Source organism: Miscanthus floridulus, chromosome 19 (genome assembly GCF_019320115.1).
Source record: "Miscanthus floridulus cultivar M001 chromosome 19, ASM1932011v1, whole genome shotgun sequence".
Taxonomy (NCBI): Eukaryota; Viridiplantae; Streptophyta; class Magnoliopsida; order Poales; family Poaceae; genus Miscanthus; species Miscanthus floridulus.
Window position 1 is genome coordinate 92,924,913 of NC_089598.1, and position 14,699 is coordinate 92,939,611.

At 46.7% G+C, this 14,699-nt stretch overlaps 1 protein-coding gene across 1 annotated transcript; it reads left to right on the forward strand.

Moving 5' to 3' along the window:
- The first annotated feature begins 11,462 nt into the window (after positions 1-11,462).
- On the forward strand, positions 11,463-14,382 carry LOC136529410 (AP2-like ethylene-responsive transcription factor AIL5). The gene is made up of 9 exons (XM_066522480.1): positions 11,463-11,585; positions 11,725-12,022; positions 12,328-12,410; positions 12,555-12,563; positions 12,684-12,772; positions 12,883-12,956; positions 13,156-13,206; positions 13,486-13,562; positions 13,726-14,382. Exons 1-9 carry the CDS (start codon positions 11,468-11,470, stop codon positions 14,334-14,336), a joined length of 1,410 nt encoding a protein of 469 aa, XP_066378577.1. The 5' UTR covers positions 11,463-11,467; the 3' UTR covers positions 14,337-14,382.
- Positions 14,383-14,699: the final 317 nt, after the last annotated feature.

Below are 14,699 nucleotides of genomic sequence, written 5' to 3' on the forward strand. Positions count from 1 at the left end.
TATTCAAATGCCACTGGTTTCATCTAGGAGTAACGAGACGGACCCCTAAGCTTGGGCTAGTCGAGATTCGACAGGATTCCGTCTATCTAGGAAAAGATGTCTACATTGTGGCTCAACAGGCCGTCCAGGTTTATTATACGTCATACGCGTGCAAAGACACCGAGCATCTTAAGGGTTGGTATATTGTGCACAAGGTATCGCCACACGATAAACTACCTGTCCCAAACGATGAAGATTATAACTTCAACCCAAACACATACGATGGAGAGTTCTATCAAGAAGAGGGCCTACAAGGGAGGTTTGACATAGACTTAACCGAAGAGATAGGAATGGAAGTAGACAATGAAAGGGATAATGACGAGGACGCTGGAGACGAGGTGCAAAATCTGAAGGACATACAAATGCTTGAGCGATTACATTTAGGCAATGACAATGAAGACAACATTCCTCCTTCGGATGGTGTTGATGAGTTGGACAATGTTGATAGTGATGACGAGACCTATGATCCAGCTAATCTCAATCATGAAGATTATTTCTAATACATGTAATACTATGTTTTTTGTAATTATGTTTTGTTCATTTTTTCAAATATTTCTAATACATGTATTACTATGTTTTTTGTAATTATGTTTTGTTCATTTTTGCACCTATTTCTAATTATGTCTTGTTTTTCTTTTTTATTGCAGGTGATTGAACAAAGATGGCGGGCGACCGTCATAGGTCCGTGAACTTGATTTACCAAAGACCACGCCGACTGCAGGAGGAGGCGGAGGAGACGATGGAGGGATCAGACAGGAGGAGGAGGAGGAGGACCACCAAACACAGGAGGGGGCCGTCTCCTCCCATGCCACGTGAGGAGGAGCCGGAGGAGGAGGTGGCGCCCGTGGATGAGTCAGACGATGAGCTGGTTCGGCAGACAGACGAGGAGGGGCCGCACAAGGACGATGAGTTGGAGGCGGCAGGCACGGGTTCCACTTCCTCCGACTCCTCTTCGAGTGTCTACTTGTGAGGTCCCACGAGCCTCCCACAGGTTCCGCTTCCTCACCAACGCCTAGTTATTCACCCCAAAGGGCAAAAGTAAGTAACCTTATATGTTATCACCACTACTTCATATGATATGATGAAAAAAACTAATATTTTTTCTTAATCACTTGTGCAGGAACTGGGTGGTTGTGTCAGGTGGTTGCGCACGGCTAGTCAACGGCATCCTGGGTCTTCTGTGCAGGCATTGTCACGTACGCATCGAAGACAGAGCCAGCCTACTTGTTTGACCACTACGCCGTCGCCACCGATGCGGAGTACCCCAACAAGGCGGCGTGGGTGAAGGCAGAGTTTTGGGTAAGTCTCCCTCGCACAACATTGCTCAATACGTCGCATTCATTGGACTTTTCTTGAAATAATGAATGGATACATCGCTTTTGTATGCAGACTTATTACAGATGCGAGGAGGGATTTGAGGCCAGGGCGGAGTAGGTGACTACCAAAGCCTGTAAAAAACTCATCACCGACATGCATCATGAGGTGCGCATCCAGGCCATCGTAACCTACTACGGGTCGAAGCTTGGAGAGAGGAAAACCAAGAAAGACGCAAGAGAGATGTAGCTGACCTAGGAGCAGTACCTTGAGGTAAATGAAGAACATCAATATTGATTCGTTTTGAGATTAAGTTGGTTTAATTTGATCTTCTTATATGTCCAATACTTGATGACGTGTAGATGATTCCCTGGTGGTGCCAAGCGTATCCTGAGTGCTGGGCGATGATGGTGGAGAGGTGGTTCATGGAGGAGTACCTCAAGATGCATAGGGATGCCTAGGACCGTTGTTTGCAGATGCAAGGTCCAGCACACCATCAAGGCAGCCGTAGCCTTGCCGGATACAAACAAGCATGGGTACACAAATTCATTTATCTATTGTGACGCTCAGTTCTACCTGATTTCTAATCATCGTGCTATCTTTCTCGCAGTCGGCGTCACATAGTGGCTAGGCTTGCTCGGACTTCCAGGCATGGTGTATGGCCCACAAGGGCAAGGCGACGTCCGACGTCTCCTTCAACCTGGAGGACCCGCTCGAGGCATACACGAACCTGAGCATCCACTCCCGCATCAGTGAGTTACTAAGGTGGCGAGGTCGCTCCATGGGTTAGACCATGATCCGAGCACCCAGGACTTCGATGGAGAGGCCATCATGAGGGTGGGGCAAGCCAAGAAGCATGGACAGTTCTGGCTTGGCGATGGCATCATCGACACGGCCTCTACTCCCTCTCTCTCCCAGATCCGAGCACGGAGCACGAGCGAGAGCCCGCCCATTCGCACATGGCCGACCGCTGCATAGCACCAGGTCGACGCACTCGAGGTTATTCCTGTTTTACTCGTCATACATTGATCTTTACACACCTTAATTAGCTTTGCATTACTGAAATATTGGAGTGAAATATTGTAGGCCTGACTGGAACAAGAAATGAGGCAACGTCAGGAGCTAGAGGCCGGGCACCAGAGGATGGTGGCCCAGCTGGAGGCCAAGCGGGCCGAGCGGCAGGCTTAGGCGCAGAGGCTGATGGACATTACGGAGTTCCTACAAGGGCTTGGGCAACATATGGGCTTCTCTCTGCTAGCTGGGCTGTTGGTTCCACCTCCGCCTCCGCGTCCTGCAGCTCCAGCTACTCCTGTGAGTATGAAAGTTTTTTACTTTTGCTTGTGCTTTGCTTGTATGGCCTCTACCTTCCTAGATTAGCTATCCAAATAATATTGTCTCACATGCAATCTTTTCTCCTTTTTGTAGTCTCCATCTGATGGTGGTTCGAATAATCCACCTCATGCACCTCCGAATGATGGACCTTCATCACAGTCGCAGTGGCCGAGATGAGTGCACGTTGTATTTTTTTCATTTGTTGTTCACTTGGTGATGGACTTGTGATATACTTGTGATGCACTTGTGGACTTTGATGGACTTGTGGATTTATTTAGATAGACTTGAGCACTTATTATTATATATGTGATATATATTGTGATGGATGTGATATGTGCGGATGAATGTGTGGATGGATGAGATATATATGTGATGGATGAGATATATATGTGATGAATGAGATATATATGTGATGGATGAGATATATGTGTGATATATGTGTGTATGAATTTATTTGTCATGATGGAATGTAAAAAAAAAAAATTGCCATTTTGGGTCACTTTGCCGAGTGTTGCACTCGGCAAAGGACCCCGTTGCCGAGTGTCATGGTCACAGCACTCAGCAAAGCTGGAAAAATGGGTGCTCGGAAAACCATTTTTCTAGCTTTGCCGAGTGCCATGACCATGGCACTCGGCAAAGAATTTAAAAAAAAATTCAAACTTTGCTGAGTGCCGGCCAGAGGGCACTCGGCAAAGAATTTTTTTAAAAAAAATCAAACTTTGCCGAGTGCCGGCAAGAGGGTACTCGGCAAAGAATTTTTTTTTAAAAAAATTCAAACTTTGCAGAGCGTCGGCCAGGGGGCACTTGGCAAAGAATTTTTTTTAAAAAAAAAAAACTTTGTCGAGTGCCTGCAGGGCTGGCACTCGGCAAAGCTACCATCAACGGGGCCGGCGCCGTGACGGTCGCTTTTCTTTGCCGAGTGCCCCCGGGGCTCTCGGCAAAGCCTTTGTCGAGTGCCCGATAAAAGACACTCGGCAAAGAGGTCTTTGCCAATCAATTTTTTACTGTGTGTTCTTTACCGAGTGCCGCACTCGTCAAAGGCTTTGCCGAGTGTAATTTGGCCTTTGCCGAGTGCCTCAGGCACTCGGCAAAGAACCTGAATCTAGTAGTGAAACGGGCAAAATATCAAAAGATCCTCACGTGGAGTTTCTAAAAAGGTGCTCTCATAGGGGCTGCACCATGTGTGAAGCTTAAAAACAAGCTTCTGCCAGCTCCCTAGACATTTGTCCTCTCTTATCCACTCATGAAAATACAAAGCTGTTTCGCCAAATGTTTTACCGAAATAGCTTCATCTCCACAAGTAAAGTTACTCGTGGAGCCGAAGCAAAAAAAAAATAGCTCCACCAATGAAATAAAGTGCCTCTAATTTGTGTTTTCCTAATATTTAAAGTGTATGCTAGCGGAAGGACCTACCTCATTTCACCAATAAGCACCAAGTCAAAAATGAAAGAAACACCACAAACCACTGGGGAAAAAACCAAAAAACTACAAACTTTTAGAGTAACACACATAGCCGTCCTTAAACTTGTCCTGTTGTGCCACATCTACCTAGCTCCATAGAACTCCTAAAGTGCACATCTAGATCCCTGAGTTTGCTTAGTGCAAGATTTAAGGTCCAAATCACCAATCAACATAAACTTGACTATGTGGCACAACAACATCTAACATGCATTATACACTACAACATCAACATCCATAATCACTTAGTACAAACTAGGGATCTCTTGGGCTCAATGCTCGAGTGTCACATGTGTCATTACTTGTTAGTTAGGGTGATTTGGACTTGATGTGACACACTTAAGAAGTTTAGGGAACTAATGTGTATTTTAATATTATAAGGACCTAAATGACACCATGGGACAAGTCTAAAGGCAACATATGTGAATTTCATGCAAAAGTTGAGTGTAATTTCCTCTCCTACTAGTTGTGGGCTTGTGGCAAGCCCTAGCTACCTAGTATTGTCTTACTAAAGCATAGCTTGCCAACTTAGGCCCCATTTGGTAGGGCTCTGGTTCTGGTTTCTTGCAATGAGCTCAGAGGAGGCAGAGCCATTTTTTATATAGGAGCCGAAGCCAAAAAAAAGTTGCTTCTCCTGACTCCTCATAAACCTAATACAAATTATTATAAATCTATGCCATTAGAGCCATTTTTTCCAGATGTTCTCCAAAATGGCTCTAGCTCCACCAGATAAGCTACTCCACATGAGGACCTAGAGCCCGAGCACTACCAAAACGGGCATTACACAAACCAAACCTAGGCTACTCCTAGTGAGATAGTACAACTGCACACGAAAAACAACTTTTGGAAACCACGCACATGTTTTGGGCCTACTGCCATAGACATAATTTATACAACAATTAATTTACTTGTTATTTCTAAAGGAACAATATCAGGCATTGTAAGCTTTGTATCATTCTAGTATTTTGAGTAAATTTTTACTGGCGCTCCTTGAACTTGTCCCAAGTTTTCATCTAGGTCCTAGTGCTTTTCAAATTGCACATTTAGCTCCCTAGAATTGTCCTGAGTTCTCACCTAGGCCCCGATACTTTCACATTGAGCATTTAGCCCTCTAAACTTGTCTTGAGTTCTCATCCCGGTCCTGATACTTTCAAAATACACACTCGGCTCCCCAAACTTGTATTATTGTACCATCCTAATCCATCCCCTTCCCCCACACTATGTTGCATGTGCCCACCACACTCGTGCAACCATATTCCCGTTGCACCATGAGCGCACGGGGGACGAGATGTGTGACAAGAGCTCAGGTGGGATGTGCAAAACTAGCTTCCTAGGACCTGCTACGCCACTTGTCTTCCTTGTCGTGCTTGTCCTACTGCACATCCCAATTGAGCCTTCATCGATCACCGTGGCCCTCCTCCATTATGCTTGACTCACTCCTGCTCCACCTCACTGTAGCGTCGGCTCTGCCTCAAGGTAGTCGCATTCAACACCACTGCCACCAACGCACTCCTTCCTCTCCCCCATTAAGAGGGAACTCATGCTCATTTTCTTTGTCACCTCACACTCGGTTCCCCCACTCTCCTAGCCTTCCTCAACTTCCTCGGTCACGGTAGGGCCATCACCACTTGCTGCTACGGCAAGCATGACATGGCCTAGCATGGCAACGTGGGTACGACATTGCACCGATGATGCAACATAGGCATGCAGGCGCGGGGTAGCAAGGCGAGCATGGTACAATGCTACATGGCTACACGGATAAGGCAGACATGTGTAGTGTCGTGGAGGTAAGGACGGTGGTGCGGGGGTGGATGGACCATAATGGTACCATATAAAGTTTTGGAGACCTGAGTGTGCAATTTGCAAGTACCAAAACTGAGATAAGAACTCGAGACAAGTTAAGGGGAAAAATTAAGGGAGCCGAACATGCAATTTGCAAGTAACGTGATCAGGATGAGAACTCAGGACAAGTTTAAGGGCTCCTAGTCAAATTTACTCTAGTATTTTCATAGAACATGGCATCTCTAAGAGCGTGACATGAAACAATGGATTGGGAATTGCCTAACTAAAAATGCTAGGCATCTGCCAATGTGTTACATCGACTTTGCATTTTGGTGGAAATGAATTTGACAAAAGCTTGTGATGAACAATACTCAATGAACTAAGAAGCCTTTTTTCTTAGACCCTGTTTGGATCACTTTCGGATTCTTAAAAACTAGTTTTTGCCTTTAGTTTTTAAAATCTAGATTCTGAGCAAAAACTGGTGGGGGTGTTTGGATCCCCTAGTTTTTAAGAATCTGACTTCATTTATTGCTCCATGGGTTACAAGAAACTAACAAAAGCTGGGTATCAACAACTTTCTAGTTTTTAAGAATCTAGCAAAAACTGGCCGCAAAAACTGGCATGTCTGGATCCCACTGTTGGGGACCATTGAAAACTCTAGTTTGGTTTTGGTGAATTGATGAAACCCTAAGTGCTAACCTAGTTTATCAAGTGATCATGAGATAGGTAGCACATTCCAAGTTGAGAAGCAAACAAAGATCATAGCATGATGAAGATGATGCCATGGTGATGATCAAGTGCTTGAACTTGGAAAGAAGAAAGAGAAAAACAAAAAGCTCAAGGCAAAGGTATAAACCATAGGAGCTATTTTGTTTTGGTGATTAAGACACTTAGAGAGTGTGATCACATTTAGCTTTGATAGTCGTACTATTAAGAGGGGTGTAACTCATATTGGAATGCGGTTATCAAGGTGCCACTAGATACTCTAACTCATTGCATATGCATTTAGGATCTAGTGGAATGCTAACACCCTTGAAAATGTTTGTGAAAATATGCTAACACATGTGCACAAGGTGATACACTTAGTGGTTGGCACATTTGAGCAAGGGTGGAGAAGTTAGAAGTGACAACGAGTAAGTGTCGCTGGTTATACAGTGACCGGACGTTGGACCTCTGAGGGACCGGCGCGTCCAGTCATGTGTAACAGTGAGATGCTGGCGTCGGTCAACTGACCGGACGCTGGGTCACTAAGCGACCGGACGCTGAGGAACAGTGTCCGGTCAAGTTGTCGGATGGCACAGTGATTAGGGTTAAGCACCGGACGCTGGGCTATGTCCGATCCTGCATGACCAGACGTGTCCGGTCGGCAAAAACTCATTTTGGACCCTTACTGTAAATGACCGGACGCTGAGGGTCCAGCGTCCGGTCAGCTCTGTCGGAGCATCCGGTCAACATGTCGACCGTTGAGATCAAATGTTCACTGTTGAACACAGGAGACACGTGGCCGCCATCGGGCGACCGGACACTGAGGAGCAGCGTTCGGTCAGTAGAACCAGAGCGTCCGGTCACCCCGATCAGTACCCAGTGAAGGGGTACAACGACTCTATTTCGTAGGGACTTCTATTTAAACCCCATGGCCGGTTGAAGCTCACACCTTTGGCCATTTTCATTGACATAGCAACCTTGTGAGCTTAGCCAAAGCCCTCCCACTCATCTCCATCATTGATTCATCATCTTTGTGAGATTGGGAGTGAATCCAAGTGCATTGCTTGAGTGTTTGCATCTAGAGGCACTTGGTGTTCGTGTTTCACTGCGGGATTCGCTTGTTACTCTTGGTGGTTGCCGCCACCTAGACGGCTTAGAGCAGCGAGGATCGTTGAGTGGAGGGTGGTGATTGTCTCTGGCTCTGATCGTGGTGATTGTGAGGGGTTCTTGACCTTTTCTCGGTGGAGCGCCAAAAGGTACTCTAGTAAATTGCTCGTGGCTTGTGTGATCCTCATCTTGTGTTGGTTGTGCGGCACCCTATTGAGGGTTTGGCGTGTGAAGCCAATTAGCACGTGAACCTCCAAGTGAGTGAATCGCCACAACGAGGAGTAGCTTGTCGGTAAGCAAGTGAACCTCGATAAAAATCATTGTGTTCATCCTTTGATTCTAAGGTGATTGGTCTTCATTGATATTGATTCTTGTGATTGATTGGTTCACTCCTCGACACGGCGGTATAACTATCTTGCTCACTCTCTTTACATTACCGTAAACTAGTTGTCAAGCTCTTTAGTGTAGCTAGTTATGAGAGCTTGTTAGTTTGGTTAGTATGGCTCTTTAGTTAGCATTTGAGAACACACTAACTTAGTGTAGTGACATAGCCATTGTGTGGATACATACTATATAAACTAGAATTGTGGTAGGTGGCTTGCAATTTTAGTAGGCTATCGCAACACTTGCTTCGCCTCATAATTATCTAATCGGTTTGCTAAGTGTTGTTGTAGAAATTTTTATTAGGCTATTCACCCCCCCCCTCTAGCCATTAGGACCTTTCAACCGTGACGCCTAAGAGAGAGTGTGAATTAGGAAACTTAAAAATCTACTTCTAAACTATGGCCTCTTTTTTTAACCCTAACAAAACCTATTCAATAGATAAACTATCTAAATGTGCAACTACGGTTTTACTAGTGTGTTGCTATCTCTACCGCAAAAGGAGTAATACAATCAATGTAAATGCGGAAGCTAAAGAGCAAGGTAGAGATATACAAACTCCCGTCGATGACTCCGGTATTTTTACCAAGGTATTGAGAAGCACGCAAGCTTCCCACTAGTCCTCGTTGGAGCCCCTCGCAAGGAATCCCTCGTAAGGGCCAAGCTCCTGGTCGGGTAACTCCGTGGATAGCCTCAGGCCTTCCCCACGCGCAAGTGGTTCTCCGATGTGCCATCCGACAAACCTCTCCCGGATGCTCCCCGCCGTCTTCACTATCAAGCTTCCGACCGAAACGCCGCGGGCCTTATTCCCTCCGGTACACGATAGCGGCCACACCACAAACGCAGTTGGTGTGATCTCGCAAGACTACAAGCCCCTCCGATGTACAACAATGGTGCTCATAAGCACCGAGTGGTAAGAGGTATGCAAACCTCACTAAACACTAGGCCTAAACCTAGACCAAGCGCATAAGCGGTGGTATAATCAAACTAAGCACTTCGCAAAGCACCTACGCTAATCACCTAATGAATCACTAAGCACTATGTAAGTGAAGATCACTAAAATGGTGTATCAATACCCTTGATATGTTTCCTCAGCTCCACACCCCTTATTTGGTCGGTTGGGAGTTGTATTTATAAGCCCCACTGAGAAAGTAGCCGTTGGGGACGAAATCCTGCTTTTCTGCTACTGACCGGACGCTGATCATGTCCTGACCGAACGCGTCCGGTCGTCCCGACCGTTAGAGCCGCGATCAACTGATCGGACGCTGTCAGCGTCCGGTCACATGCCACCGAACGCGTCTGGTCGTAATTTCGTCGCTCTGGAACCTTTCTGTACTCGATCGGACGCTGCGGTTCTGCGTCCGGTTGATTTGCCGTCAGCGTCCGGTCGCTGCTGCTGACGCCTGCTGTTGCCGAGCCTCTTGATCGGAGCATCCGGTCACTTTTCTACAGTGTCCAGTCCTGCGTCCGGTCACCTCTGTGAGCTCGTTTCTTCACGATCTTACGTACGGCTTGGTTCCTGTCTTCGTGCTTTGACTTTGCTTGATATCTTGGGTCTTCTCTTGTGCTTCTAGGGTCTTGCTTAAGATGTTGATCATCACGTCACCTTCGTCCAAGTCATGTCTTGCACCCTATTGAACTACAAAACAATCACTTGTAAATTTATTAGTCCAATTTAGTTGTGTTGGTCATGAAACACCAAAATCCAAAGTAAATGGACCTAGAGTCCATTTTCCTTACACCCACCTAGTTTCCACCTAGTTTCCAAATGCCAGATTCTTAAAAACTGGCAAAAACTAGAGAGATGCAAACATGGCCTTGAAAAACAAACGAAGTAGAGACAACTGAAAATTCATCGAGAAAACACTAGTCGGAGCTCCAAGAGATTGCATGAAGATCTCTCCAGATAAAAAAAAGGTTTAGTAAACTGCTTGAAATCAAACGACATCCTTTATTTCTAGTTGTGATTCCTGCAGTTGTGTCACTGGAAGGTGGGCCTGATGATAACTGCAGAGGAACTGCTTCTGCTTGAAACATGCATGTCGATGTCGTATGAGTGCGCGCGTGTGCCAATGTGCCATTGAGAAAAATACTGTTTCACATGGTAGTTCGTTGGAACTTTTACTGTTTCAGTAAACAAGCAGAAAGTGGCTCCATATTTTGGGGAAAACTGCATTAATTTCCAACGGTTTATTTTCAAAAACGAACGTACAGTATTAAACAGCACTATACTATAGCCACCACCACTATTCCCCTAGCTTAATAGGCGGCTAAACCGCATTAATTAGTATTAGCTAGCGTCCACCTAATCAGCCTCACCCGTGTATGTCTAGCACTTTTTTAACACGCTAACTTGAATTAAATTTTCAAATATACTACTAGAAGACGATCAAACGTACACCATTTGGTATTTTCACTGCATTCTGAAAATAAAGCTGTTACGAGCAGAATTAACCTTCTCAGAAGTCAGAAGCATTGAGAGTAGTAGAAAGAAACACCAGAGTTCAACGCAAGCGCTACTGCAAGCCTGTGAACCTACCAAGTAAACTCTCCAACTCCAAGTGAAACTGTGAAAGCAATGCAATTGCCCTATTTTGCTCATCTACTTTTTAGTCGGCTTATGTTTATTTTGATTTATTCTTTCTCACAAAAACACTAAAGAATCCACCAAAATCAGCGGAAATACCAACGGAACAGGACCGTGCAGATCATCTTCTCGATCGAATATAGTAGTCTAGTCCTACTGCAGCACTCGAGGGTTTTGCGTAGAGGGCAAACAAAAAGGCAGCTAGCTAGGGCTGCATGCGGGGGAACAGCGGCCTCCATTTCGGTCAAGGAGACCGCCCATACGGCCCCATGGAACACCTCCACGTTGTCGCCCATTACTACTCACACATCTCCCCGTCTTTGGATTCTCAAAACCAGGCTGCCCCTTAAACTATTTGCTCTTTGCTCTTATCCCTAAATCACTCGCTTTAATTACTCCAACTCTTCTTGGCTCTTGTGCTCTCTCTCTCTCTCTATCTCTCTCTCTCTCCCTCCCTCCTCTCTCCTCTCGAGTTTTGGCCGTATTCCAACCTTCAGTCTCCGTTCTCAAATGCAGTGACTGCATTTTAAACAGGACAGCTGGGGGCTGGGGCTACAGTGCAACACACCACATTCAACTTCTGTACACAAGTCTATATATACTAGTGCTCATAGTATTCTCACATTCTTCTCCTAAGCACGCACACAACACAGGTCTACATCAACATCTGTAGCTCATCACATTCCCTTGCACGCTTGCACTGCACCTTCTATCATAGGTTCATTCACTGGTCAACAAGGCAGCAGATCGACCTCCATCTCCATGGACATGGACATGAGCTCAGCTTATCCCCACCATTGGCTCTCCTTCTCCCTCTCCAACAACTACCACCATGGCCTTCTTGAGGCCTTCTCCAACTCCTCCTCCGCTACTCCACTCGGTAAGACTACTACTACTACTAATGCCTTGAGTACTAAGAAGCTCGACATGCATGCTGAGTGCACTATACTGGATCTTTCATTTGTCACTGTATTACTCATCAGTGATCGTCTTCTCCATGTTCGTTATTATACAAGTAGGAGACGAGCAGGGTGCAGTGGAGGAGTCCCCGAAGATGGTGGAGGACTTCCTCGGCGGCGTCGGTGGCACGGGCGCCCCGCCGCCAGTGGCGGCTGCAGAGGATCACCAGCTTGTCTGCGGCGAGCTGGGCAGCATCACAGCCGGGTTCGTGCGCCACTACCCGGCGCCTGGGACGGTGGAGAACCCCGGCGCGGTGACCTTGGCCGGGATGTCGACGGACGTGGCGGAGTCCGACCAGGCGAGGCGCCCGGCCGAGACGTTCGGGCAGCGCACATCAATCTACCGTGGTGTCACCAGGTAGATGACAGCCGATCCACACGCATGCATGCATCTCGTGTTCTTCAGCCCAAGCTTGATGAACTATACCTAGTTCAAGTAGGACTTCTTATAAGAGCGGCGCTACTTTTACTTGACATTCATATATGGCGATGGGATGAAGACTAGTATTTGACTAATAAAGCATCTAGCAACACATTTGTTCAACTTCTTGTTATTGATTTAATGATGTTGGACTCATCATGTCGTTATTAATTCCATGTCATTTGGATTCAAGTTTGTGTTAATAATCTGTTTTTTTATATTTATCTTGGGGAATGCCTCAGGCACCGGTGGACAGGGAGATATGAGGCGCACCTGTGGGACAACAGCTGCCGCCGGGAAGGCCAGAGCCGCAAAGGCCGCCAAGGTATATGCATGCATGTCACAGACTTGTCACTGATCCAAGAAACCTGCAAAAGGCATATATACGCATACTTCGATCACTAACATATATGATTTCTCCTTTCTTACAACTTTCTCTTGGTGGTGCATTGGTGCTACACTTCGTCAGTCTACTTAGGTACGTCAACTTCCACACCGAGTTTCAGCTTCAAATGGACACTTACATTTAAATCAACATCATCAAATCAAAAGGTCTTTTTTGAAACTAACTGTGCAAATGGGGAAAAAATTAATGTAGGAGGCTATGATAAGGAGGAGAAGGCTGCTAGAGCTTATGACCTCGCCGCACTCAAGTACTGGGGTGCTACAACCACAACCAACTTCCCGGTAAGAACTCAAGTCATCAATCTCGGCAACACGTTGCTATTCTTAACGCATGCATGCCGAGATTGCTGATGAGGCGTGCGCACGTACGTACCTGAATGAATCCATGGTAGGTGTCCAACTACGAGAAGGAGCTGGAGGAGATGAAGTCGATGACGCGGCAGGAGTTCATCGCGTCGTTGCGCAGGTGAGCAGCGTCCCCGCCCCAAGTCACTCACATGCGTGGCACAGGACTCACCGGGGCATCATTTTCCACGTACACACCTTGCCGTACGCGTGCATGCACGCACAGTCGCATGTGCCAGTGCCTACCTGCCCCTGCTGCTTTGCTTGGCTCTCACATGTTGACCTGACCTTCTGTGTGCTCGTTCCTACCCTTTTGTCAGGAAGAGCAGCGGCTTCTCACGAGGTGCCTCCATCTACAGAGGAGTCACAAGGTTAGAATAGACGGTCTGTTCGGCAGGCCGTAAACGATCGTGGATTATTGACTGCTGGCTAGTTTGGTGTGAGAGAAAAATACTATTCCAGCTTATAATCCATGATCGTATACGAGCAAGCGAACATGCTTTTCACGCATGATTCATGGTAGTGCCTAACGAGCGAGCACGCGAAAGAAAAATGCAGGAGTCTGAACATAATTTGCAGTTTGAACAATGGTAGCAGTGCATTCTGGTCAAATCTTTGTAACAGTGGGATTTTTTATGTATGTCTGACAGGCATCATCAGCATGGCCGGTGGCAGGCGAGGATCGGCAGGGTGGCCGGAAACAAGGACCTGTACTTGGGCACGTTCAGTGAGTGTTCTTCACTGAAATGCTGGATTTGAAAATTCTTATATGAACCAAAGCCACTGTACACGAGCTAATTTTTTAGTTGATTCATGAGAACCAAAGCCACTGAGATGCATGACTGACAAAACATGACCCATTCGTTCTGATTGGTTCTTCTGCACCACAGGTACTCAGGAAGAGGCAGCGGAGGCGTACGACATTGCTGCGATCAAGTTCCGCGGGCTCAACGCCGTGACCAACTTCGACATGAGCCGCTACGACGTCGACAGCATCCTCAACAGCGACCTCCCCGTCGGGGGTGGAGCTACCGGACGCACATCCAAGTTCCCACTGGACTCACTGCAGCCAGGGAGCGCTGCTGCTGCAATGATCGCCGGGGCTGCCGCGGCACAGGCCATGCCGCCGTCCGAGAAGGACTACTGGTCTCTGCTTGCCCTGCACTATCAGCAGCAGCAGCAGCAGCAGTTTCCAGCTTCTGCTTACGAGGCCTACGGCTCTGGCGTGAACGTGGACTTCACGATGGGCACCAGCAGCCACAGCAGCAGCAACACCGGCAGCGGCGTGATGTGGGGTGCCACCACTGGTGCTATGGGACAGCAAGACAGCAGCAGCAGCAAGCAGGGCAACGGCTATGCCAGTAACATTCCTTATGCTGCTGCTGCTATGGTTTCTGGATCAGCTGGCTACGAGGGCTCCACCGGCAACAATGGAACCTGGGTTACCAGTAGCACCAGCACGGCTCCCCAGTACTACAACTATCTGTTCGGGATGGAGTAGGTGCACTGACAAGCTAGCTGAAATCAGGTGATAGGCCTAGGAAGCTAGGACTGACATTGAACTGATCACAATTTTGGCTTCTACATATGCCCATGTATGCATCCTTCTGCTATTCATGATATTTCCTCAATTACTGTAGCAGAGAGATTATGTACCATCAGCATTTCTAAATTCTAATTCAAGTTCGTTTTAAGCTATTCTTTTGGTAAAAAATAGTATGTGCATTCCAGAAATATTATAGCAGTATCCACGAATGAAAGCAGCATTTAAAATTTTGCCGGCTGAATAACAGTAAGGATGTTATGAGACAAAAAGAACATACTTGGGGGACAAATGAATGAGTGCATTCAGATTTAAAATATT